We start from the raw sequence: 26036 nt of genomic DNA, 5'->3' as shown, positions 1-26036 counted from the left end.
TAACCAACTAATAAAGACAGATTGATCATTTTTAAGATTGAAGCATCAGTAATTGGAAAGATGTCTTTAAAGGTGAATTTAATTTAATTATTGGGCATGGAAAGAAGAGAAACAGGGCAAAATGGCTGAGGTATGCCAAATTAGACAATTTGAACTGAAATTTCAGATGGACTTCTCAGGATTTACATAAATATGATTTTATATCTGTCAAACTATGTTATGTTTGGCATTTAGAATTATAGATTCATCTGAACAGATTATGTGTTTCTGTGATGGACTGCAAACAACAAAGCAACTAAAGATACAATTAAAGTTTAAATTAAAAAAAATTCTATGTTGTCTAAGTTAGGTGCCTTTTTTTTATCCTAGAATGATTCAATTCTGAAGTAAAGCAGGGAAAAATAAAAACTGACAAAATACAGGTGCTGATCACTCTTTGTGCTCTTAATAGAAGATCAGAGATATTTCCTATATTGTGTATTTTGCTCTGCCTTGCCTTTTGGCCTGATGGGTGTGAGACCTTAATTTGAAACATTTAAATCAGCAATGAAGTCATAAGAAAATGCAAAGAGGAGTTTACCAGTGATTGTGTGTGTTTGTGTAAAAGAGTGTATACAAAAAAAATATTACTTGATCCAGGAATCTCACCCACCTCTTCAGGTATCACATAACATAGTTTGTTGTCCTGTGGAAGAAATTGGTTTAACATCTTTTCTTTTTTAACTTGTAGTCTGTAGCTGTACTTTTAGTGCAGTTTTTTTTGTCTTTATGATGCTGTTTTACATAGTAGTTAGTGCTTTAGTTCTTTGTGTTTGGTCAAACTAGTTTCTTTGATGTCACTAAACTTAGTTGTGGCAATAACACCACAGTCAGTGAGAGTTTGTTTGTGAAAGTACCGACCTGTCCATAGTGTACCCCACCTCTCACCCTGTGACAGCTGGGGCAGGCTTCTGCCCCCCTGCCACCCACTAAGTTGTAATAAAATGGATGGATGGAAAAATGCTAGTAAAAAAAAAAATATAATAATATATGATATAATAATAATATTATATAATAATAGTTAGCCAAAGTGTGCTATCCATATAACTTGTTTGAGACGGGCAGCTGCACTGTGACCTCGTGAAGGAGATTTTGCTTGATTTGATAGACAAATATTCATGGAAAGTTGAAAGGCCCAGCACATGTGGAGACATGCTATGAATGCAAATGGTCTTTTAAAACCAAAGCAAGAACATCACAGTAACACATCCCCTCCCACCCAAGCACATATGCACCACCCTTAACACACACCCTCTATCCAGCATTTTATGACAGTTGTCCTCACTTACAGTCAGAGTAATTGTGATGAGTGCCTGATAGACATGGGGTGTTGTCTTTTAATTGCAGAAAAGTGAATGGTAAATCACCTTCTTTCTGTACAGTTGAAAGGTAAGAATGTTTTATGAATTTTGTCTTTTTGAAAGAAAAGATAACATAGGTGAGCTCTTACTACCACCTGGCTGAAATACACTCAACTCTGACTCCTAAATTATTAGTATTTAAGACTAATTTAAAATGGATATGTGTGGAAAATCTGTCTTAATTGACCCAGTTTGAGTGAGGGCTTGTTTTTGCCACATACAGTACCTGTAAAAGTTTGGACACTAATTGTTTCTTATGTTTCAAATGAAGGCTTTTAATTTTGCTGTTGTAAATGTTTCCATTTGGATATATCAAACCAAAAATCCATATAAAGGAGTCGATATTAAACTGATATCATAGGGCATAAAGATGTTAAAGAATCGTGCTTAACACAATCTGCAAAGTCATGAATCATGTTATAGCTAAACATTTAAACATGACATTTTTTCTGCCGTTACAATAGAAACCTGCAGCCTGGCAAGGTTAAAATAAAATGCATTACTATTCAGTGTCAGTATCTTCCATGATCAGAAACCCTTTAACCACTGTTTTGTTAACAGGAATTTCCACGAGCCAAATAACAGAGAACTAAAACTATTTTGCAGTATCATCAGGTGGACAGCATTATTCATAGTGAAGAATTCACAGTAAGTGAATAACTAATTTTATTTAATTTGTTTAGTTTAATTTAGGGTTTTTTTTTTTTGTTTGTTTTTTTTAAGAGTGATTTCTCTTTCTGCTTTAAAAATAACGGTGAACGGAAGCAAACTAACTGTATTTATGATACATAAATATTGGTGACTTACACAAAAAATGTATTTCTGGTTCCTGTACAGACCGGCTGTGCCTATGACACAACAAGAAAATGATGTGGACATAAGCTATACAGAATCAACAGGCCTTTGTACACACTGGTGATATACTACAGTTGATGTGGGCAGGAATGAACAGTGCACTGTTAATAGAAGCAGCAAAACCACCAACTTGTTGTTTGTATTCACAGCCAACATGCAAAGTGATGCAAAAAGGTTTTTCCTAGCTAAATACAAGCTTCCTGTACTTTAGAAGGGAAACAGATAGCTGCTGATAAGAGTGTGATGGAAGAACAAAAATAGTTGAGGACTCATGGTTAAATATATGAGTTGCCTGATACTGAGAGAGTTAATAAAAAGACAATAAACCATTATGGTGGCATTCTTTTAAATGAGATCCTGTGGCCATAGACACAGCTGACCTGCACTGCAGTGTTTCTGCTTTGAGTCTGTATTTGATCATCAAGAGTTTTTAAAGGCCATAGTGTCGGTGTGTTTTTAATGGATATTTTAAACCTGGAAATTAGCTTCAAAGTATTTTAATAACAACACTAAAAAAAAATGCATACAGTAACAAATCTAAACAAAATATTTACCCTGCTCTCCACGTGTCCTTAACTCAGTTAACTGTCTTTTGCTGTCTTTCAGCTCAGCTCTTATATGTTTTAGTTTTGTACTTTGTACTTTTGTACTTTTTTGTACTTTTTGTACTTTTTGTACTTTCTGCTTTACTCGATTTTCTTTCCAACAGCAACACCAAAGTGTTTTGTGCCATGCACAAGTTGTTCAGATCCAGAGAGCAGATAGGCACAGTCTCCTAAAGTCTGTAAAGAATTTTGCACCCGTAGAGACATATAATATTCTATTATCTTAAATCAGGTAAATCAACGATAATTGATTATACTTGAAATGCAAAATTTTACCTTACTGGGTTTAGAATGGCAGAAGTAGTAATCCTGAGGAGAACATGGTAGCTGAACTGAGTGGCTGGTGTTGTAGGTTGTAACTTGTCCATTTTTCAGTTTAGTGCTGGTTCTTAAATCTCATGAAATGCATCATACTGGTGGCCAAAACAAAAGATTTTGTGGTCCTAACATTAATAACTGCAACTACTCTCCTCAGACCTTGATATGTAATATGTATGGAATAAGCTGGAGTCAGATCTAGAAAACTAAACAATGTTAATTTGACATTTTATCACTTTTGAGACTTTTTTCATGTGAATATATAAAAACATAACACTCCCAAAAAGAAGTGTTTTGACTATTTGTTCTGGTACTGTATGTACTGCACATAAAATGTATACTTTATACATGTACATTACTGTGTCCTTTTTCCTGCAGCATCACCACTTGTGTGCTTTTTTAGAGCAGCTGATGAAAATGCATTCCAAGGTTATCATTTTTCTGATCGGCACTGCATACATCTACAACCAGGTAAAGACCCTTCTCAGTCTAATGTCACATATTTTTATAACCAGTTCTGTTTAAGCATCAAAGTCTTGTTTAAATGTCTAAATGAAACGGATTTCATACTGTACATCATATATTACTTTCAAAGACTATATCCATATATTCATCCATACATCCATATGCTCCAATACAATTTATATTATTTAATTGAAAGATTAACAATGACTAATTATGTTATTTTCCTGTTTTTTGCCATTGCAGGTCCTTGCACAAGGTGAGCTGCTTATCTAAAATGTCCGTTAAGAGTAAAATGGCATTAAAAATCTACAGACAGCCCACAAGTCCTGGTCACACCAGATTTCAGAAAGGTCTATTCTGGTCAGCAGATTAATTCCAGTGGAATTCTCATCATTACTGGATTCAGTCAGAGGGGGATTTCAGAAACAAGTCCACTGTTAACAAATCTCGAACAATTACACTCCAGTGCTAAACGAAAAAATTTATTTAACTTGCAAAGTGTGCTTTTACCCAGAGCACACAGCTCTGAGACAGGAGTTAATGATACATCATATGGTTGAGCCATATTTAAGCTTCATTCTCCCTCACCCATCAAAATAATCATTTTTCTGAGGGAAATTGGTGATCAGTGATTTGAAGGTCAGTGTTGCCATACCTAGTGAGCTACAGCCACCCATTTGTGGGTGACCTGGTAGGTAGAGCAGGTCACCCACCCTGATCGGAAGGTCAGCGGTTCGATTCCTGGCTACTCCAGGCTACATGCCAATGTATCCTTGGGCAAGATACTTAACCCCAAGTTGCTCACCGACCGTCCCGTCGGAGTATGAATGTGTGTGAGTGTTAGCTAATTAAAAGCACTTAGCTTAGTAAACATGGAAGTGCTTGTATGAATGGGAGTGCATGGGTGAATGTAAACATGTTGTATAAGCGCTTTGAGTGCTCTGACTGAGTAGAAAAGCGCCATATAAGAACTAGTCCATTTACCATAACGCAAATCCAATTCTGAAAAAAGTAGGACACTGTGTAAAATGTTTTTTTGTTTATTTCATTTTTGCAAATCTCATAAACCTATGTATTTGTAACTACAACAGAATATAGAAAACAATCAAAGGTCTGAACTGAGAAAATGTACCATTTAAAGAAAAACATGAATTGATAAATTTGATGACAGCAAAACATCTCACAACATTTTGCAACCAATTAGATTCATTAATTAGGTTAACTTGAAACAAGTCAGTGGCATGACTGGGTATGAAAATGAAGGGCAAAGGTTCACCAATCTGAAAAAAAAAAAAACTGTCTACAAATTGTGGAACAATTTCACAAAATTTGTTCTTAATATAAAATTGCAGACTTTGTGTTAAATATCATGACACAATTCATAGAACTGGAAGGAATCTCTGTGTACAAGGTGAAATGCCAAAAACCAATACTGGATGCCGGTGATCTTCAGGCCCTCAGGTCAGACTCAATGCAGCCGGTGAGACAAACTGGCAACTTAATTGAAAGTTTTGCTGGCATCAAATTCAAAATGAGCAAATGTTTTTAGTTTGCAATGGTGCATTTTCTGATTTTAAACATTTTAATATATTTTCTTTGTTGTCCTGTGAATAAAATATGGGTTTATGAAATTTGTAAATCACTGCATTCTCTTTTGAAATTAAGTTTTACACAGCAACCCAACTATTTTAGAATTTGGGTCATACTTGGTGATAATAAAAACCATAATAATTTAGTGTTTCAAATAAGAAGAAAAAATTCACCATGTACATCCTCAATACGTGAAATCCAGTCAGTCCAAGCTTATGTTAACACATCGCTAACATAAGCTTTGGTTTAAGTTATTTTCTCTCATTTCAACGATTTCAGTGAAGCTGTTCTCGTATGCATTAATTTCCAAATCACTTAATTTGCTAAAAACAGGGGGGAAAAAAGACACATAAAAACACATATACATGTCTCCTGTTGTAGTTGAAGATATCTACAGTGGTGAGCTGATGGTGGAGAGTAATGTCACCCTGGAAGCCCAGACAGTCCTGTCAGCTTTGAGCACTGGTGACCTCTCCGTGAGTGACAGTAATGGAGTTACGTACACGGTGAAAATTGTAAGCAGTGAAATGGTAGCAGGTATGTTCATCATCAGGCTTCTCTTTTATGTTACAACCATCTTACCTTCAAATATTGTGAACTGGTGTAACATAAATAAAATTGAATTGAATTCAGGCAGTGATATCTTTTTTAAATTTTATGCCTGGCAAATGTTTAGACATATAATATATGTCTAAATATATGTGTATTTTACTCTTAAATTTCATGTATTTATTGTGGTGTGATGATACTGGAACACTGGTGTCAAATTCAGCCTCATTTGATCTTAAGTAAACAAATAAAAACACCTCTAATCTGCTGCATTTTTTTTTTTCTATTTTAACAATAATTTAGCACATTTTGAAAACTTTCACATTTGATAAACCATCGTTTTTCCGCATTTTAAAGAAATGCTGCTGCTGCAGTCGATAAATCTGTCAGCACGGCTCTTTGGGCTTTGAACACAGTCATAGAAAAAAAAAATCTAAAATTACAAAAGAAAAGATTTGACTCGATTTCCTGTGAACAAGCAAACACATCACTTGTCAGGTTTGTCAGTGAGTATTCCTTTGTGAATGATGATGATACTGATATAGAATTATGTGAAAATACTACAAATTTAGAATGGTGAAGAATCCTTTAAAACTAAAGACATTACTTTTTTTTGCAGTTTTATTAAAAAGGAAAATAGTCTCTGTGAAAATCCAATTTATATGCACCAACTTCATAACTAAATGCCATTTGATTGATTGATGCTGATTTTACCCTGATACAGACTGGCTGCAATCAACATTCAAAATTAAGAACACTAAAAAATGTATTTTGTTTTACTTATTTCTCTTTCTAGAGTGTCTCATTATTGGAAATGAAAGCAACTGCAGCTGCTCTGCGGGATATCTTTGGAGCAACGACGTGTGCTACAGCTACAACTGCTGCAGTCCCACGCCTTGTTTAAGAAATGTGTCCTACACCACACCACTCTGTGTTTCTGCAGTTAATGGTAGCTCTCCTGATGTGATTCTTTCCAGTTGTTTCTATGCTGATATGCAGGCTTATCACTGACAACAGAACTATAACTAACTGTAATATCTGCAATCAACAGTTACCATCAATGGATCAGTACAGAGTTCTAACACCTTGGATTCAGCCGTGGTAAATCCCGCTTTATTTTCTTAATGCATTTTTCACTTTGCTATAATGGCAAATATGAATAATTTCATGCTTTTTGCTTTCATAGCTGACAACTGCATTCCAAAAACTGAATGCCCTGGTGTATGTTAACATTACTGGTCCCAGGTATTGTACTTTCTGAAGAAACTGATTTGATGTTCTTTTGTTCTTTCTTTCTTTTAGCCAAAAATGTCCCGCAATGAATTGTGTCACAGCACACTTAACTCTAGGTGATCTAAAGAATAGGAAAAACAAAGGTTTTTGTTTGTTTTTAAGCAATACTTCAGCAACCAAGGTTAAAGCGGTACCCTTACAGTCGGCAGATGTCTTCAAACCATGACCAATCCCAGTCTGTCTAAAATAACAAATTGGCTTGAAGGCGAATTCAGCCGTCTGAGTTTTAGTTACATGACACATGCAAAGACAACAAGTGTTCTAACATCCCAAGCTAAAATCTGACCAGCTGACCATTTCACAGAAATTCATACAGTAGCTCTGCACAGACCTGTGATGAGTGTCTCTGCTCACCACCTTCTACAAAGCTGCAGCTCAACGCAACAGCTGTCTTCTTTGTTTATGTTTCCCTTTACTGGAGTGTTATCACTCTCAGACTACAATCTGAGACACTTTGTGTCATGGCTGATCAGATTGGGCCTCATTCACTAATACAGACCTGGGCATTGTACGACCCAGGGGCCAGCCTGTGTGAGGTGAATGGGAAATAAGTATTCATCTCGCAGTTTGTCTCATTTCAGCCACAAAACGCTTAATCTGAAGCAATTATTCCACTTGAAATTCATCTTGTAGGACTCCTGAATAGCATCCAGCTGTAGAAACAATTCAGTTAAATTCACAGACATTTCATGAAGTCTGTGGACTTCATGAGGAAGTGATGGGCAAGACAGACCAACCGACATTGCTATTATTACAGCAATGGCATTAGAAATGCTAATATTGAGTGGTACCGTTTCATGGCACATACAATGAGTGAAGTAATAGAGCAAAGAAAATTCCTCAGTCTGAATAATCTGTCCTTTTTTATTTTTGTTGTTTGATATATTATAATACTGTCCATCTGTTCATTGGGAACACTATCAAATTTGTGTATTATTGATACACTGACTACTTTTAAATGTAGCCTACTGAAACTTTCAAATAGTAATATAAAAGAACCAAATGAACAGATATGTTCCATGTAATTACCCACAGTTATGCATTATTTTAACAAATGAATATGTTGTGACTAAAAAATAACCTTTCCCTTCATCTGCAGAACAGTCTCATTGCCAAACATTCTATACATTATGGACTTTGAGGTTCTTGTCAATGTCAGATTAAACAGCTCTAAATTTCAAGACATATTGAATGGACTGCAAAGTACTCTAACTGCTACTATATTTGTCGACACTGTGGGTAAGTAAAAACGTACTGTTTACTTTTATTTTATGTCACTAAAGACAAATTGTTATAAGACTGTGACATGGTTACTTCTAACTCGTCAACTTGCACATTGCCTCTGCAGCTTTCTTGGGGCATTGAGCATTTAGAAATGGGATAAGGGTCTTTGGAGCTGCTGAGAGTTATTTACAGTCGTAGCAAAATTATGACACAAAATTACAACTGGAAAATAGCATAAAATTCTAAGATGAAATGTTACCAAACTTAATTAATTACTGCTGCTCAGACATAGATGTTTACCTGTGAGACAGTAAAGCCTGACAGTGAGCAATCAGCACAGTTGATATTGAAAGGAAATGGGATGGGATGCGGTAGTTGCAAATAAAACAACAACTCATCAGTAGATGAGCCATAAGCTATGAAATAAATGACAATGTAAATGACAAATAAATAATAAATAAATAAATGGCTTCCAGATGATTAATGTCGTGGGGATTGTTTTGCCCCAGCTGTTAAAAGTTACTAAAAGTCAGATGCGGCCGTTAAAAGGTAGGATGTCCCTGACAACCCACAGAATGGCGTAAAGTGTTTGATGCTCTCTAACCTTAGAAGTAAACTGATCATTTTTCACTTTTTTCTTTAAAGATAACATGATTTCAGTAGCTTCAGCCTTCCCATAAATTATGTTTTGGTGTATTATATTTACACAGGAATGGTGACCATAGACGCCCCAAAGACTCAAGTTTGCTACCTGTCTGAGCCAGAACTGAGATGCACATTTGAGGAACCCACAGACAGCGCTGGCTGGAACTTGACCACAGCGAATGAGCGCTTTGAGCTCAACGATGGCAGCGTTGTTAAACAGAACACCACATGTGCCACAGGAAATTACCGATCATGTATTGGAGTTAAACTGGTGAAGGTGACGGGCATCTGGAAAGGCAAGCACAGACACTTAGTTTCTGCTTAAACTGAAATTGAATAGGTTCTGTTGGTTTCAGATACAGTGATCAGTTTTAGTGAGCATGGGCAACTACAGCCTCCAAGATTTGGAGTGGAACCGAACAAGACTGTTTGCTGTTCAAAGCTGGATTTAAAGTCCATTCTGAGATCAGCTTCTGATCAGCACACCTGTAAAAATGTCTTCTGAGTTCACATAGATTTTCTTTAAACACACTCACTTTTTTCCAAAGCCACCTTGAGTAACCTCTAACTTTTAAGGTTTTATTTTCATTTTACACAACATCTGTGAACAGAGTTGTATTTTTTGTTCTTGTTTTTGTATTTGTGCTACACAACAACTAGAAAGCTGCTGTACTGTTGTGCTATAGATGGTTGTGGTGTGTCTATTACTGCTGGCTTTTCTTCACACAATTAAAATATCAGCTTGTGTGTTTAATGTTACAGGAGACACTTTTGTACTGATTCAGTGATAAGATCAAACTTTTCAGCCCATACCAGCTGTAACAGGCAATTTAGCCTATCTGCATGTTCCTTACAGGCATATACGAGTGTGGATTTACCGTTGGGTCAATCAGACATACAGCCAGAGCTGGGTTAGATGTAGCTCTCCTCCCTGATGTGATCACCATGAAGGCCAACCCTCTCACTGCGGACTGCACACAGACAAAACCTGTCCTTATAACAGTCACAACCGAGATCTCACCAGGTGATGGAATCTATAATGTTATGTGGATCTACAATGGTGTTTCAGAAATTGGGCATTTTAAGAACTCAAGTAAGCCAAACCTACTTTTTTTCTTTATGCTCTGTAATCCGTCCTATAGCTAAATCTGTATTTTCATTTATAGTATTAACACATTTTAATTTGTATTATCCTGCAAAATTATATGTACAGCATAAACTTCACAAATCTCCCCAAATCCCTTCACACTAATATCTCTTATTTATACCCACAATAGAAGCCACTAACTACAGTTTAAACTATTCAATCAATTGCGAAGGATTGACGGGAACTTTAGTATACATTAACATCACTTTTACTAACATCATGGGACAAACTAAAAGCGCACGAATGGATATCCCAGTTATCCCAGGTAAGAAGTCCTCTTTTTTAAAATGTGATTTAAAGGTGAACAGTTGTGTTCATTTGAAGCTGAATATGCTGTACCAGAGAAGCTTGAATAATTATTTAGCTTACACAGTGAAACAAACTTTATTCTGATTGGCTGCAGCTAGCAAAGCATTTTAAGCATGCCCTCTCTGAAGCCTGAGGTTGTGGCTCACAGGGGCTGATGACCTCATCATTTGAAACTTAGGCCACATTTAATATGAACTAAATATCTGACTATTTATGGCAGATAAGTAAAAACACACCAGGTCCACCTTAATCTACTTTGACTGCAGCTCACTGTATTGTAAAAATAGATTATTATTGGAATATTGGAATAATCTGATTAGAATTGTGTGAATTGTTTTGCATCTTCTTCTTTTTTCCATTAAGCTGGTGCACCATCTTGCAAAGAGGACACTGTAGATTATTGGCCAAAAACCCCAGGTGGAGGTACAGTGATTAATCAATCATGCCCAGATGGCAAGGTTGGCTTTAGGTCCCGAACTTGTGAAGGCTCTGTCTGGCAGCCTGTGTTCTCAAATTGTGTCAGCAAAGAGTTGAGCAAAGTTTCAGAGTCAGCTGATGTGAGTGTGACTTTATTTTTCACAGAACATGTACTGTGTGACATTAAAATGATGAGTTTCTCATATGTTTTGTCAACAATTTACACTGCACTGGTCAAAGCTTGTAAAACTTCATCTTGGCTTACTTTGACTTTAAGATAACATCCTAGCTGCAAAGTGACATTACTCTGCAGTAAACACAATAAGATGAATCAAGTTCCACCTCATTACTGTTTGGCTGAGGTTAGGCCTCAGTCAGACGGGCTTAGAGACCAGTCGGCAACTGGCTGTTGTATTCCACAACTGGTTAGCGTGTGATTTTTGAAAGTTTCACTGACATGAAACTGGTCACAAAGAGATAAATGATGATTCACTGAAAACCATACAAATCCAAAATTCTATATGTCCAACCATGCTTGAAAACACCACCTAAAATATAAAAATGTCCCAAAACTTTAAAATTATGTAAAGTGTCTGTTGTGCCTGCTATCTCTAAAACTCAACTACAGAGATCTGTAGTTCTGTATAAAGAACTTTCATTTGTTATATTTTTTGTTTTGTACACTAATTCTTTTATCTAGAACTTCCTGAAGGGACTAGGGGCGACCTCAGAAGTGGCCAAAGATATATTTGAAGGACTTAAAAACAGCTCTCTGTCAAATTCTGGAAGCGACATGGCAGACATTGGCGCCTCCATCAACGTTCTACAGATCATGGCAATGGCATCAAATCAAACTGAGCTGAAAGACAATATCTTTCCAGTAAGTTAATTTACTTACATAAGATTGCATTTTGCCAAATTTTATGTTATGAAAATCTGAATCAATCTGAAAGTCTGAATCAGTAGCGTCCACTGACGGCTACAGAAAGGCAAACTGAGATCATGCCACACTATAACAACACCTCACTCCACATGAACTGTGTATTTTTGGCAGATTTTCAAAATATCAAAGGTAAAAGTACTTATTTTGAAGACAAAAATCTACTCCACCAGTATTATATGGATTAATACTGCTGCTGATGTTCAGCGCTGTGCTCAGTTTGAATACTTTACTTTCTGTTTAAACCTTTAACAATACTAGAGCCCGTATCCGGGCCCAAAATAATATACCAAAAAAATCCAGGATTGTTAAAGGGTTAATCTACAGAAATGTTCTATAAAATCATATTTAGCAGCTGCCCTGTGAGGTTCACATATCTCTAAAAAAAAAAAAAAAAAAAAAAAACATTGTTTTATCCTTTTTAAAAGTCCATTGAAATATATTGATGAAATTTTTTTTTAAAAAGTATTGCATAGCTGAATTAAAATCCTTGAGCACTGTGTGACACTTAACAACATACAACATTCTACCTCTTCTACATCACATATGGTTCGGGGGGGTAAGTATGATGATAATTCTCAGAGGCCTTATTTGCTAGCTAGTGCCAGCTCTGTTTCCACAGTGAGAAATGAAGTGAAAGCAGAGCCAGGAGCAGACTAGCTAGCACATTAGTCTACCATCAGTTTCCCCATCAAAGACCAGATGTTTATCCACAGTGCACATGAGAAGTGAAGCTGCTGCCCTCTCATCTTGACAATCTCCAGCTGTTGTTAATGGGACACGGACACCTCAAAAGAAAGACATACGGTACAGATTTCGATGGACTCAAAGTCAAGCAGAATATATGCTGCTTGACTTGAGATAACAGCCAACTGAATCCACATGACAGTTAAACGATGGATTCAAACAGAGGAGAAGCTATTTGAGATGAAAGGAGAGAGATACTTTTGGATTATTTTGGTTTTAACTGATGTCTATTTTTAGACAAGTGCTGCTTTCCTTGCTCCTCGGGGGAACATCTCTGGTTTAAATACACTGCTCAAAAAAATAAAGGGAACACTTAAACGACACAATATAACTCCAAGTAAATCAAACTTCTGTGAAATCAAACTGTCCATTCTGCAGGTGGGGACCACAGACCACTTCTCAGTACCTATGTTTTCTTGCTGATGTTTTGGTCACGTTTGAATGTTGGTGGTGCTTCCACACTCGTGGTAGCATGAGACGGACTCTACAACCCACACAAGTGGCTCAGGTAGTGCAGCTCATCCAGGATGGCACATCAATGCGAGCTGTGGCAAGAAGGTTTGCTGTGTCTGTCAGCGTAGTGTCCAGAGGCTGGAGGCGCTACCAGGAGACAGGCCAGTACACCAGGAGACGTGGAGGAGGCCATAGGAGGGCAACAACCCAGCAGCAGGACCCGCTACCTCCGCCTTTGTGCAAGGAGCAACAGGAGGAGCACTGCCAGAGCCCTGCAAAATGACCTCCAGCAGGCCACAAATGTGCATGTGTCTGCACAAACGTTAGAAACCGACTCCATGAGGATGGTATGAGGGCCTGACGTCCACAGATGGGGGTTGTGCTCACAGCCCAACACTGTGCAGGATGCTTGGCATTTGCCAGAGAACACCAGGATTGGCAAATTTGCCACTGGCGCCCTGTGCTCTTCACAGATGAAAGCAGGTTCACACTGAGCACATGTGACAGACGTAACAGAGTCTGGAGACGCCGTGGAGAGTGATCTGCTACCTGCAACATCCTTCAGCATGACTGGTTTGGCAGTTGGTCAGTAATGGTGTGGGGTGGCATTTCTTTGGAGGGCCGCACAGCCCTCCATGTGCTTGCCAGAGGTAGCATGACTGCCATTAGGTACCGAGATGAGATCCTCAGACCCCTTGTGAGACCATATGCTGGTGCGGTTGGCCCTGGGTTCCTCCTAATGCGGGACAATGCTAGACCTCGTGTGGCTGGAGTGTGTCAGCAGTTCCTGCAAGATGAAGGCATTGAAGCTATGGACTGGCCCGCCCGTTCCCCAGACCTGAATCCGATTGAGCACATCTGGGACATCATGTCTTGCTCCATCCACCAACGTCAGGTTGCACCACAGACTGTCCAGGAGTTGGTGGATGCTTTAGTCCAGGTCTGGGAGGAGATCCCTCAGGAGACCATCTGCCACCTCATCAGGAGCATGCCCAGGCTTTGTAGGGAGGTCATACAGGCACGTCGAGGCCACACACAATACTGAGCCTCATTTTGACTTGTTTTAAGGACATTACATCAAAGTTGGATCAGACTGTAGTGTGTGTGTGACTCCAAATCCAGGCCTCCATTGGTTAATAAATTTGATTTCCATTGATGATTTTTGTGTGATTTTGTTGTCAGCACATTCAACTTTGTACAGAACAAAGTATTCAATGAGAATATTTCATTCATTCAGATCTAGGATGTGTTATTTGAGTGTTCCCTTTATTTTTTTGAGCAGTGTAGTATCACATGAACTCAAAATCCAAGTTCATATGTGATCAGGAAGGAGATTGGAATTTGCTGTTTCTAGATACCCGTATTGATGTATGGAATGGCAGGAGCATAATGACCATATTTTTATTCAAATATTTTCTTTTTGTCTTTTTTTTTCTGCCACATGAGACACTTAGCTTTCTTGATAAAAGAAAGTTGTTTAAGTGTATATGGTAAATGGACTGACTGTTTGTACTCAATTTAAGGAGTGAAAGCATTTTCTACTACAAGTCTCATTCACCCAGTTTCATTTCTTTGTTTTACTCTTTTTCAGGACTTTGTCAGTGCAGCAAGCAATATGTTGAATGGCACCTGGTCTGAGGTCAATAACACAATTCGTTATAAGATGTCATCAGAATACCTCACATCTGTGGATGGTCTGGTGAAGAATATCAAGGTTAACCAGAGCAATGAATTCAACAGTACAAATCTAGACCTTAAATTCTGCCAAAGAAATAACTGTAGTGTGTCCGTATTTGACATTGGTGTGAATATGAACAAGACCGACGGAATACTGAAAACTGTGGCTGTGAAAAACCTAATGAGTAAATTAAAAAACACCTTCAATGGCATGCCATCTGACATTACCAACCTCGTATTATCAGCCACACTGGACAATAACAGTGATTCAACTATACAAATTAGAGTGAATTTCCCCAGTGGGAGAACCAGCCCCACTCAATTTCACTGTGTCTTCTGGAACACCACAATGAAAGAGTGGTCGGATGAAGGATGCAATGTCAGCATTTCTGATGGAAACCGCACAGTATGTCAGTGCAACCACCTGACTGCATTCTCTGTCCTGATGTCCAAGAATGACATATCTGATCCCATCCTTGATATCATTTCTGACGTGGGCCTTGGTGTGTCCATTTGCTCCTTGGTGATCTTTCTCATCATTGAATGTCTTGTATGGTCAGCTGTGGTCAAGAGCAACCTTTCTCATTTCCGGCACACAGCTATAGTGAACATTGCCACATTCCTTTTGCTCGCTGATATCTGTTTCTTGGCTTCTAGCAAACCTGAGACTCTTCCTGAAAACTGGTGTTTTATACTGACCATATGCAAACACCTGTTTTACTTGGCCATGTTCTGCTGGATGCTGTGTCTGAGTGTCATGCTTGTCCACCAGCTCATCTTTGTCTTCAGCCCGCTGCGAAAAAGAGTTTTCATGTTCCTCTCCAGCATCTTAGGCTATGTTTGCCCAATTCTAATTGTGGGAACCAGCTATGTGTACTACAAATATACCAACAGCCCCTACTACAAAAAAGAGACATGCTGGCTGGTTTTCGACAAACTCTTGGTTGGCTCCATGCATGCTTTTCTCCTGCCTGTTGGAACAATTGTTTTGACAAATCTCTTTTCCATGATTGTTGTCATGGTTACTCTGTTGAAGACCTCAGTTCCTGACAGTAGCAAGGCCGATGACAAGGACACCGCCAAAAGCATCCTCAAAGTGGTGATCTTTCTAACACCTGTCTTCGGAGTAACATGGATTGTTGGCTTCTTTCAGCTCATGTTGAAGGAAACTGACTCCATGTTTAAGACTGTTACCTACATTTTCACCATCCTCAATTCCTTTCAGGTAATCTGAATGCACAGATAACACACGCCAAGCAACTTTAGGCAATAACTATTTGATTATTTCAATGATATAAAAATTCAAAACGTATCTATAAGCATTTTGTTTTCTGTGAGTGTATCTATGAGCATTTAGTGGATGTTATTAAAAAAGTTAAAAACTATATTTCTAATACTTGTTTTAAAGATTATCTAAATGGCCAGGTGAGTTGACAGCTGATAAATCACAAGACTGAAAAAAGGAGATTCACTCCATGTTTTGTAGTTACTCAGATTTCAGAAGATAATAGTTCTTGTTAAAATAAAACATTAATCCTGACCTTAATAAATGAAATCATTGTTTTAAAACTGCATTTTGTATTTAGTCAGGTTATTTGTAACTAGTTCTGAAACATTTAAGTGTGACAAACATGCAAAAAAAACCAAAAAAATCAGGGAGGAGGCAAATACTTTTTCACAGCACTGTATATAATTTGTGATGCAGTATGCAAAAAATCAAGCAAGTCTAAAATTTTAATTTTGATTTTTTGAAGTTTCAAAACTTCTAGATTAATGTACAAAAAACAGATTTAATTCATCTTTGATCATTTTTTATGATTTGTAACTTCAGCTGTGTCTGTTCTTTGAATTATTGAATTTTTGTAACAGTTCTAAAAAAAAAAAAAAAAAAAACGTTACTTTTGGTACGTTTATAAATTATTAAACTTCTGGAAAAAACAAACCAACAAATTCTATGACGTTTACAAGAAACTGTTAATTGATCACAATCCACACACCATTATTGCCGCAGGCCAAAGACAGAAAATTCCCCAGCTTCACTAAGGGGCAAATTTTGCTAGCTGACTGGACAGGTCACACCCTGCGGCATCTGTGAGCAGGTGTGTTCCCCTCACAGCTGAAAGGTTTGCTGGACAAGCACCCAGGACAAAATAATATTTATTTATTTGTAGGTTATGTATCAACTGTTTGAAAACTACATTTTTCAGATATATTTTTGGGAGATATTTGCAACAGTGAAGGTAAGATAAACACTGAAAATACTGGAAAGTCCGGTTGTTCTTGATTGCATCATTGCTTGGCTGTTTTTGTGTGCAGCCAGGATTCTCGGTTTTTGTCCATCTTTTCCCATGTTGCATCACATAATGCATATAACATGTCATGATTGGAAAGTAAGAAACCCTTATCAGCTTATTGCACATTATAATTTTTGTATGATATAAACAATTTTTTCATTATACAAACACAACTCAAAGTAATAAATTTTAAAACATTACTAATTGATTGTTTAACAGTAAAATAACTATGTGCTTAAGTTTAATTAACTGTCAATATACAACTTTTTGATGGTGGTTAGAAATAAGCATGAACAGATCCATTCCCTTAAAGTTACATCTCTGCTGACACAAACTGCAAACCTACTTCATAAGGAAAATAAAGCATCTTATCACATGTTGAGCTCCATTTTTTTCTCTTCCAGGGGCTTTTCATTTTGCTCACAGGCTGTTTTGGGGAACAGAAGGTAGGTTTATTATTTTAGCAGAACAGATATTGGTCTAAATATATTTATCAAAAAGAAAAATTTCTCAAATATTCAGTGGTTAGAAGAAAGTGTGTTTACCATGCATTCAATATATGAATCAATTTATCTGTGTTGTTATTATCAGGTCAGAGAGGAACTGTTAAAGATCATAATGGTAAGTGCAACAGTTAGATATATGCAGAATTGCCTGATAAAGTGATGGAAACGTGTATCATAATACTTTGAGTCTCTACCCTCAGGGCAAGTCAAAAGGAAATGACAGCACAAAGAAATTCACTTCAACTACATACACGAAAGACAACTGAAGATGCAGGTCAGTTCTGTCTAATGGCCTTAACAGTCTTCATTTAGATAGCTTTGGTACATTGCTACATCTCCATTAACACAAAATGCCATCGAGCATCGTGTAACAAGCTACTGTTTCTCCTTGGGCTGCTGCACCAGCCATAAATTAACTAACTTTCTGTCTTGGAACCTGATGTGAAACTGTGGCGATCAAAGCTGAGTTAACTGAACTCACATCTTCAGGTTTAGACATATGAACTGATTACAGCAGGAATGACCTGCCACACAAACACAAGGACGCCACTGTTTTGTGTTTCCAAAGTAAAAGTCATAAAATTTACTGCATTTAATCTATAACGAGGCTGAGTCAGCAGGGCTGCAGGTGCAGTGATGTAAGTTTCTAACATGAACAGGATGTTAAAAAGGTTAAAATGACAATTCTGATGTTATTTAAAGTAATTTGCACTATAAAAGCTTTGTGCAGCTGAGGAGGCAGAGATTTGGTTGTTGTGCAGTTTGTCACACAGCTCCGGTTAGTTTAAAATGAGTGTGAATGACTTTTGCACTGCACGTAACCAGAGATTAACTTTTGTGAGTTAAAGTTGAATAAATGATCTTAAAATTGAAACTTTTCCTTTATGCTTTTCAGACTGTGATGACTGAACTACCCACTCCCATGTCCAGTTCCATAACAGGAGAATACATCTTGCAGTCTGCATTATGTTTATGATTGTAGTTCCAGGAGGATGTTATTTACAGCTATATCATTATCAATGTTTAATTACATTTTCCTAAAATCCAATTATAGGTAGACTCATGCAAAAGTGACCCCTGTTATTATTTAGGCTCCACTAGAATCGTGTGACAGTGTGTTTACTTGCAGAGACACTGCCTCCCTTTTTTATTCTTGTTTTGCAATGTAAGTGATGTTACACACAACACCTGTGCGCAACAGTCACAACTAACAGAATAAAGAATGCACTTCAGCTGTACTGATAGACGGGGGGAAAAAAAAAAACATGGATGTAGCTGCCAAGTCTGAAACATGAAGCCAAAGCTAAATAATTTCAAATCTGTATTTGTGGTGGACTTCCAGAAATCTGCCCTGACCTCTGTAAACATGTTCCTCGAGGTCTCAGTCATTCATTTCAGTTCATAGCCAATAAACCATTAACTACATTTTAAAAATTTGGGTCATTCTTCTTGTCAGAAAAGAGAATTATCTATGATATGTACATTAGCCAATGACTTGTGAGTGACAAGCTGTTTGAGCTAATGCTCAAAAGTCTTATCCTGAGGTCTTAAATGGGATGTCTGAAAGCAGCGAGTGACACTGAGGCAGCTACGTCCATCTGTCCGTCCTGTCTGTGGCTGAAGTGACTCCAACAATAACCAGCAACTGTAGCAGACTGTACATTTAAATAGAGCACTGCTGTCGATGATTAGCGCTAAGGTTTGGATTGTGTATGGTACTACTAACACTGATAATCATTATTGTTTGCTAAGACTGGCAGTGTATTTTGTCAGTTATCTTCCTAGATGTGGGAAAGCATTTATTTCCTTTAATTGCAGATAATTAACTTTCATTCGATATCTTTAAATCCAAATGGCTTACCAGGAAAACTGGATGTTGCATATTTTGGAGTGCAAATGTCGACTGTACAAAGAACAAAATGAATGTTTTGACAAGTTCAGATTTGTTTTGTGATTGTATTTAAAATTAAATGCTGTATTTAAATTTCTGTTTGACGTGAACCATAACCTGTATACTACATATATATATATATATATATATACATATATATATATATATATATAAAATCTGTGTAGTCGCTCTATGTATCTCAAGCATGCACTGAAATAAAAATAAGAAACACAATTTTTGTTGTTGTGAAATTTACTTCCAGGGTTACATTTTCCTTTAAAGCAAATGTATCAATTATACAAATAAACAAATCATTGTTTTCATAATGTTATCTTGGGACATCACAGTTTAGAACTCATTTTAGTGCTGGTTCTTATATCCCTTATAGTGTGGTCCAAAACATTTGTGATGTTAATACCACTTCATTATTACATTTTAAAAATGAACACTGTGTGTTTTAGAATTTGGAGATTTAGATTTGAGAAGTTAATCTTTGCATGTGGAGACACCCACAATCCAGCTGCCTCCCAAATGAGCCCTGAGTTAATGAATGTTAATATTCTAGTCCAGTATTGCTGCTAATTCTGATTTCATTACTTAACAAATGCAGAGAATGTGTTAGTCTTCTAAAATGCCTTTTAACGAGGTCGCCTGATGATGAGTAAAATGGCCAGGATCAGTACTACAGACCCTGTTATGCCAACAGTCAGAGCTGCCACGAGACTTCTGTCCACATTCAGCTCCTCGCACGTCTTACCAGAGAAGTATGAGGCCTGGCTTTTTGTGCACCTGAAAAGCAGCACGAACCTTTTAATATGAAAAACCTCTCCTGTATCATGAGTCATTACTTTAAACTGCCGTCCCCATATGAGCATACTGCATGCTAGACATTTAGACTGAGTTTGCCCACAGTCCTGAATCCTAGGTAATAAACTTTGTTACAGCAACAGAGAAACTAATAGAAAAAAGATTATGTATTTGTGTCATGTTCCCCAAAGTAAAAGGCATGAAAATTTCTGAAATGTGCTCATTTTCCCTTTTTTTTTTTGGGGGGGGGGGGGTCATTGTTGCCAACACTAAAGTGTTTTTTGTTAAATCTACAGTGCTTCCACTTTCTGCTGATTGGTGAGGAGCCCAGTCCAGCTCACCAATTAATGGATTTAAATCCACCGTGGATGTCACACACTGTGGGCTGCAATTTAATGTGAGCAGTCCAGCTTTTATAGACTGTTCACACAGACACGTTGGGGTGTATGCTGTTGATACAACCTTTAAGGTTGTATGCAGGTACTCAGTAGAGTTAATTTTGTGCTCAAGGTACACATTACTGACTGGGGCTGGGCCAGCTTTAAACACACTTCTGCACAGACTCTACTCAACCTTTGCACACATTTGTTTTTCTTTCGCTGAGTCACATTAGCTGTAAGGCTGCTGTTTCTCTGTATTCCGGTTCAGCTGCATTTTCTTTTCTTGTCACAGTTCGATGTGTTGTATGTTCAGAGATGCTCTGCTACATATCATTTTCACCCAGAGAACTGCCGCTCGCTGGATAGTTTTTCTTTTTCTGACCATTCTCTCTAAAGCCTAGAGATGGATGTGTGGGGAAAATCCCAGTAAATCAGCAGATCTCACTCCAACACCTATGCCACATACAGTCATTTAAATTACCTTTCTTCCCTATTCTGATGCTCATTTTGAATTTCAGCAGGTTGTCTTGACCATGTCTGCATGCCTGACTGTCTTGAGTTATTTTGATGTGATTGGCTGATTAAACAGTTGTAGCTAATAAAATGACCTGTGAGTGTACATATACAGATTTTTGTCCCCATGAGAAGGTTGTGTATACTGTATCTGACCCTTTGATAATAAAAATGTAATATATATAATATGAAAAACAATAAGCTCACAGCTGCAAAAATAACCCAATGATTAGTAATGCCATACAGTATATCCACGTCAAAAAGACACAATCACAAACCTGCAAGATGCTTTCCCCTCCTGCTCCACACACACCCCTCCATTAAAACAGGGGTTAGGGACACAGGGGTTGGCAGCACGAGTCTCTCTGTGTTTTGGAGCCTCTGGTCTCATTTCCATCTTACCCTGGAGCTTCTCTTCTGCAATGCCATTTTTTGGTACCACCAGTTGGACAGGCACCTCACTCTTGATCAGGTGGGTCAAATCTAGTGAATCATCAAGATGATGCACGTGTTAAAATGCTGAATTGGCAAATTCAATAGGCCATTATATTTCAGAGCCTTACCACTGAAGTCGGCAGTAACGATCAGGTCATTGTTCTTGAGGAAGCTCCTCCTGTGCAAATGCTTGTGAGAAATGAACGTGCTCCAGCCAAAGTCTTGGCTGCGGTAGCATTTACAGCTGTCGTCCCACACTGCTCCAGATGTGACTGTGGGTTTGTTCCAGCGGGCATTAGTATCTGAGGGGTAAAATCACCAGTTGAAACATGGATGTCAGGGACAGATTCTTTACAATGAATAAATTGTAAAGAATCTGGACACCTGGAAGATGGCAGAGAGCTTTAAAGAGGTTAACCACACAGCACCAAATGTGTGATAGAAGAGGAAGAGGAACTGTACTGTAATCTTTCTTTGCTTATGGGATTAAAAAATTATAGCAAAGGGTACTGCTATATTTTCTAAAGGATTCAAAAGTATAGCAGCAGCTATTTTTGTGGCCTCAGGAAAATACAGTCGACACACTGACATAGAGTGTCATCACTTTGCATTTGTAAGATTTCTTCCTTCCTTTATACAGTAATCCAGAAACAATTGTAAGCAGTATTTTTGCAGAGTGGGAGCATTTAGGAACCACAGCAGCTCAGATCATATAAAGTTAGAGAGTAGGGTTGCTGAGTGCTCCGCAGATTCAGTAACTGCCGAGTTCCAGATTAACATCAGCACCAAAACTGCTCCAGGAGCTTCATGGCATGAGTTTCTGTGGCTGAGCAGCTGTAGGTGTAATATGTAGGTGACCCAGTACTTTTAGTGTATTTACAGGAAGCAGATAATCTCAAAATTATCAAAATTATCCTCACTTCTATTAGCTGTACTTTATATGGACTAACAGCGTCATCTTTTAAGTAAACTTTCTGACCTGACCTTTACCTACCTGTTGTGAAGCTTCTCGTGGAAGACATCCTTAATTTAACATCTGGCTCCTGATCCATGACAACAATGGTAGCCTGCCTGTTTTGGGCTGGCCACTGCATCACTGCATCATTTTCGCCACTGCACAAGTGTAGAGTCATGCCAACATAGTCTGGGTAGTCACTATTTCTTCCATTTGGGTAAACACTGATACCAAATGAGTAGCCTTCTGGGCTGTAGAAGCATAAGCTTCTGAGTGCACTGCCAGCAGGAATGGTGGCAAGAATACCGGTAAAGTTCTGGATTTGCCAGACAGCACTGGGGCAAATGGTCTCACTGAGAGTGATGTCATCAATTAAGATTGCACCTGATGAGTTAGATGATCCTTTAATGCCTTGGAATAAATAGCGGAACTTTTTTGTTACCTTGAGCGTTACATGGGCTATTTTCCAAGCATTATCCCCATCACCTGAGAGACAAAAAGCAGGTGGTAAATTGCTCCAGTTTATACTGTATTGTGTAGCTGAAAGTCAATCTTGCAGTAAAAAAGCTCCTTTGCACCATTCCAGTGTATAATACCTGTAATGGTGTGGATCTTCCTCACACTGCGTACAGTCCCTGTCCCATCATCAGTCCTGATCCATATTACCAGTTTGTCCCCAGCTGCTCCTGTCATCTTATAGAAAAACTGCAGGCACTGTTCGTCTCTCTTAGGATATAGGATACGTGACTCCAGTAAAGCGCTGCTGCCAGCATCACCGAAAGATGTATTGAACTTCATGAAGTAGCCAGAATCTAAAAAGACATCATGTTAGAGAGATAAACAGTTCAGGTTTTTGTAACAGCATTTACCTATGTGGTAGACAAAGGGTAAGAATCACTTCTCTGCAGCACATAGTAAGTACAATTAACTGTTACTGCTGTGTTTTTTCACCTTTTACAATTTAGTCAAGAATTATGACTGACAGGCCTTTGCATATGAAATTTGTTTTACCTCTGCAGCGCCCTGCCAGGGTATGATCTGAATCCACTGGAGTGCTCAGCATTTGAACCCAGTCTTCATTATCTTCCTCATTCTGGATCATTCCACAGATGTTGATCAGTTCAAATGAGCACTGGTCCAACAGAGTAAGTGTGTTGGCTGGAAAACAATAGCTAACAACTATCAGTGGCACAGAACTGAAGTCTTTTCTGGTGAATGAAATGACAGAAAATCCTGAACATTTAGCGAGCAATAACAGGAAACATTTACCACAGTCATACATGCGATTTAGCCTAGTGATGTCTACTTCACTGAAGTCCAGCCGCTGGCCAATGACCTCACTGAAGTAGGGTATGGTGGTGGTGATTGTGGGGACGCTGTCATTCTTGTTGAAGGAAAATGGTCTGTAGTGCATGATTGACTCATAATCATATGGTGTGTTCAGATCAGTGATGAAATCATCCTCATACTTATTGAAATTGTGCTCTTTGCCTGTGGAAAAAGCACAACACTGTCACTGATATTTGCATAAACAAATTCTACTCAACAGAAGAGCTTTTTTCATTGAAATGGAGCAAATCTGGAAGATACCACTCTATTCCAGAAACTATTGTTTCCAAGCTAAAAAATTAACTGCAAAGTTTTAAGCTCACATAAAGTAGGAGAATTTAATGGACAGCTAATGATGCAAAGAGTAATATGACTATATGACACAATAGGTTAAGCAAATCATTTGAATCAATTATGTTGTGGTCACTTGTCAAAGACATGAGGGCTTCTAACTGTAGACTTACTGCATCACCTGTCTTGTTAAAATTGTAGTTACTGGGTAAAAAATAAGATGAAATAATTTTGCCTCACCTTCTTCAATCTGGTCCCATGAGATTATAACGTAGTCATCTCTGTCTGAACGAGACTGCTCATGGTAGAAGCCCAGAGCGTGGAGGAGCTCGTGCTCCACAATAGCTTTGGTGTCACACCCGGCCCCGATGGACACATTCTGGCCTTTTTTATCATCTCCAACATAAGACCAGCATCTGAGATGTTAAAATAGAATTTTAATATCAGCCTTAAAAAAAAAAAAAAACACTTATGTGAAGCTGCTGGTCAGCACATCAGCACTTCCTAATCTTTGTCTAAGATCTCAAGTTTGATAACCAAACAGCGTGGCCCATAAAGACCGGGGACAGTCGAGGGCACACCAGAGTCAAACTGTGTGTGGCGTAGCTCACCCAGAGAGCTTCGTGAAGGAGATGTAAGTGGTCTCTCCCTCGTAGGGCTTGAAGTCCACGCAGGATCTCAAACGGTACTCTTCAAAAGCCTGGAGAATAACACCTTTAGCGTTCAGGTCTACAGCAAAAGAAATTACATTTTCAGTCAGTGCACTTCCTCTAATTCTTCTGTTGATAGAAATGTATTCTTAAACTGTGTACCTAAAGAATCGGTTAAGATAAAGGGGATTGGAAACTCCCATTTTCTTGTTTGATCAAGGATTGCATTTCTGCTGGGCTGCAAGACAAATTGAAAGCATTCAGAGCCGTTTTAGTCAACAAATACAATTTCTAAATATTCACTGTGTATACTTACATTGCCAGCAATGTCTCCCTCAAACAGCCCTGTCAATCCTAAAAGTTTGAAATACATATTTTTAGAAAAACTCAATATCAGTCCAGACGGCATTGGGACATGCGCAGTATCAGTATCAGATTAAATTATACCTCGGTTGATTTCGGGTATGTCATCTCTCAATTCACCTGAATCTGCATTATCACCTAGAGGATAAACATGTTATTAGTGCAAGAAATTGCAAACGAGCATGTTTCATATGTGTGTGTAGTTGGAAAAAAGCTAATGGAAACCAACCGGTAGATGTTGGAACAGCTTGCACCTAGCACACAATGAGAGATGCTTTTTAATAAGATAAAATAAAAAACTTTAGTAAAGAATAATACCAGGTTCCTTTGATTTCAGGTCTAAATTGCTTACCTTTAAAACTACAAGGACTGCAATCAGCACAGCTATTCTCTTTAAACTGCATCCAGGGCACATGTTGTAATTCAGACAGAAACGTACCCTTCTCTGAGACTGTGGTCAGCCTGCCCATAAAGACTGCAGCTGAAGAAGAACTTTGATCAAGATTGTCATGTTTAATGAGTAACAGGAATTTCACACATCCTTGCAGTCAACACTGACAGGTGTTCCGGCAGGTGCAGTAATGACAGCAGGAACCTCAAACTGCACAGAAGAAACAGAATCAGAAAAATCAGAACTGATCTACAAGCTCATAAACTTAAGTTGTTTATTGGTTTGGCCTCTTAAATTTGTGTGAAATGTGCTGACATAGTAGCAAGGCAGGATAATGATTAAGCACCAGTTAAAGAGTTTGTGATGTGAATATGTAAACAAATAGAACACAGGGCAGTGGTGTTAATCTGATAATCAATGTTAGGCCAAGACTGATAAGGACTGATAAGATTCTATCATACTTTCTATTTATCTTACAATTACTGCACTGTTATGGAGCATCAACTGTCAGCACAACTGTTTTACTTGGTACTAAAGGAGCAGTTCAAAAAAGGGATTTATTGTTGCACTGGACTTACACAACACAAGCAAGAATCG

The 26036-nt window shown here is 38.0% G+C and overlaps 2 protein-coding genes across 2 annotated transcripts; one reads left to right on the top strand and one right to left on the bottom strand.

Annotated features, from left to right (window-relative positions):
* The first annotated feature begins 1394 nt into the window (after positions 1 to 1394).
* Positions 1395 to 19215, top strand: adgrf3b (adhesion G protein-coupled receptor F3b). Its single transcript, XM_030721987.1, has 19 exons — positions 1395 to 1428; positions 1962 to 2048; positions 3557 to 3649; positions 3887 to 3899; positions 5615 to 5770; positions 6579 to 6731; positions 6834 to 6880; positions 6969 to 7027; positions 8175 to 8314; positions 9010 to 9240; positions 9801 to 10037; positions 10222 to 10356; positions 10764 to 10957; positions 11518 to 11697; positions 14549 to 15859; positions 17333 to 17374; positions 17520 to 17549; positions 17635 to 17708; positions 18330 to 19215. Exons 3-18 carry the CDS (start codon positions 3590 to 3592, stop codon positions 17698 to 17700), a joined length of 3054 nt encoding a protein of 1017 aa, XP_030577847.1. The 5' UTR covers positions 1395 to 1428; positions 1962 to 2048; positions 3557 to 3589; the 3' UTR covers positions 17701 to 17708; positions 18330 to 19215.
* Positions 19216 to 19860: 645 nt separating this feature from the next.
* mep1a.2 (meprin A, alpha (PABA peptide hydrolase), tandem duplicate 2) lies at positions 19861 to 25481 on the bottom strand. The gene is made up of 14 exons (XM_030721951.1): positions 25401 to 25481; positions 25278 to 25302; positions 25133 to 25186; positions 25002 to 25039; positions 24848 to 24923; positions 24647 to 24764; positions 24276 to 24451; positions 23685 to 23906; positions 23427 to 23573; positions 23012 to 23227; positions 22455 to 22901; positions 21589 to 21762; positions 21304 to 21508; positions 19861 to 20114 (listed from the first exon to the last, which is right to left on the bottom strand). Exons 1-14 carry the CDS (start codon positions 25461 to 25463, stop codon positions 19964 to 19966), a joined length of 2112 nt encoding a protein of 703 aa, XP_030577811.1. The 5' UTR covers positions 25464 to 25481; the 3' UTR covers positions 19861 to 19963.
* Positions 25482 to 26036: the final 555 nt, after the last annotated feature.

Source organism: Archocentrus centrarchus, chromosome 24 (assembly GCF_007364275.1).
Source record: "Archocentrus centrarchus isolate MPI-CPG fArcCen1 chromosome 24, fArcCen1, whole genome shotgun sequence".
In the NCBI taxonomy this organism is placed as follows: domain Eukaryota; kingdom Metazoa; phylum Chordata; class Actinopteri; order Cichliformes; family Cichlidae; genus Archocentrus; species Archocentrus centrarchus.
This window is presented reverse-complemented; position numbering and strand designations above follow the sequence as displayed.

What these genes read in the sequence shown, in the direction of transcription:
- adgrf3b (XM_030721987.1), top strand. Translation starts at nt 3,590, where the DNA reads ATGAAAATGCATTCCAAGGTTATCATTTTTCTGATCGGCACTGCATAC. An exon ending in AAGTTTCAGAGTCAGCTGAT is followed by an intron (nt 10,958 to 11,517) that starts GTGAGTGTGACT and finishes TCTTTTATCTAG; the next exon opens with AACTTCCTGAAGGGACTAGG. An exon ending in GCTGTTTTGGGGAACAGAAG is followed by an intron (nt 17,375 to 17,519) that starts GTAGGTTTATTA and finishes TGTTATTATCAG; the next exon opens with GTCAGAGAGGAACTGTTAAA.
- mep1a.2 (XM_030721951.1), bottom strand. Translation starts at nt 25,463, where the DNA reads ATGTGCCCTGGATGCAGTTTAAAGAGAATAGCTGTGCTGATTGCAGTC. An exon ending in AAATCGCATGTATGACTGTG is followed by an intron (nt 23,574 to 23,684) that starts GTAAATGTTTCC and finishes ATTGTTTTCCAG; the next exon opens with CCAACACACTTACTCTGTTG. An exon ending in CCTGGCAGGGCGCTGCAGAG is followed by an intron (nt 23,228 to 23,426) that starts GTAAAACAAATT and finishes ATGTCTTTTTAG; the next exon opens with ATTCTGGCTACTTCATGAAG.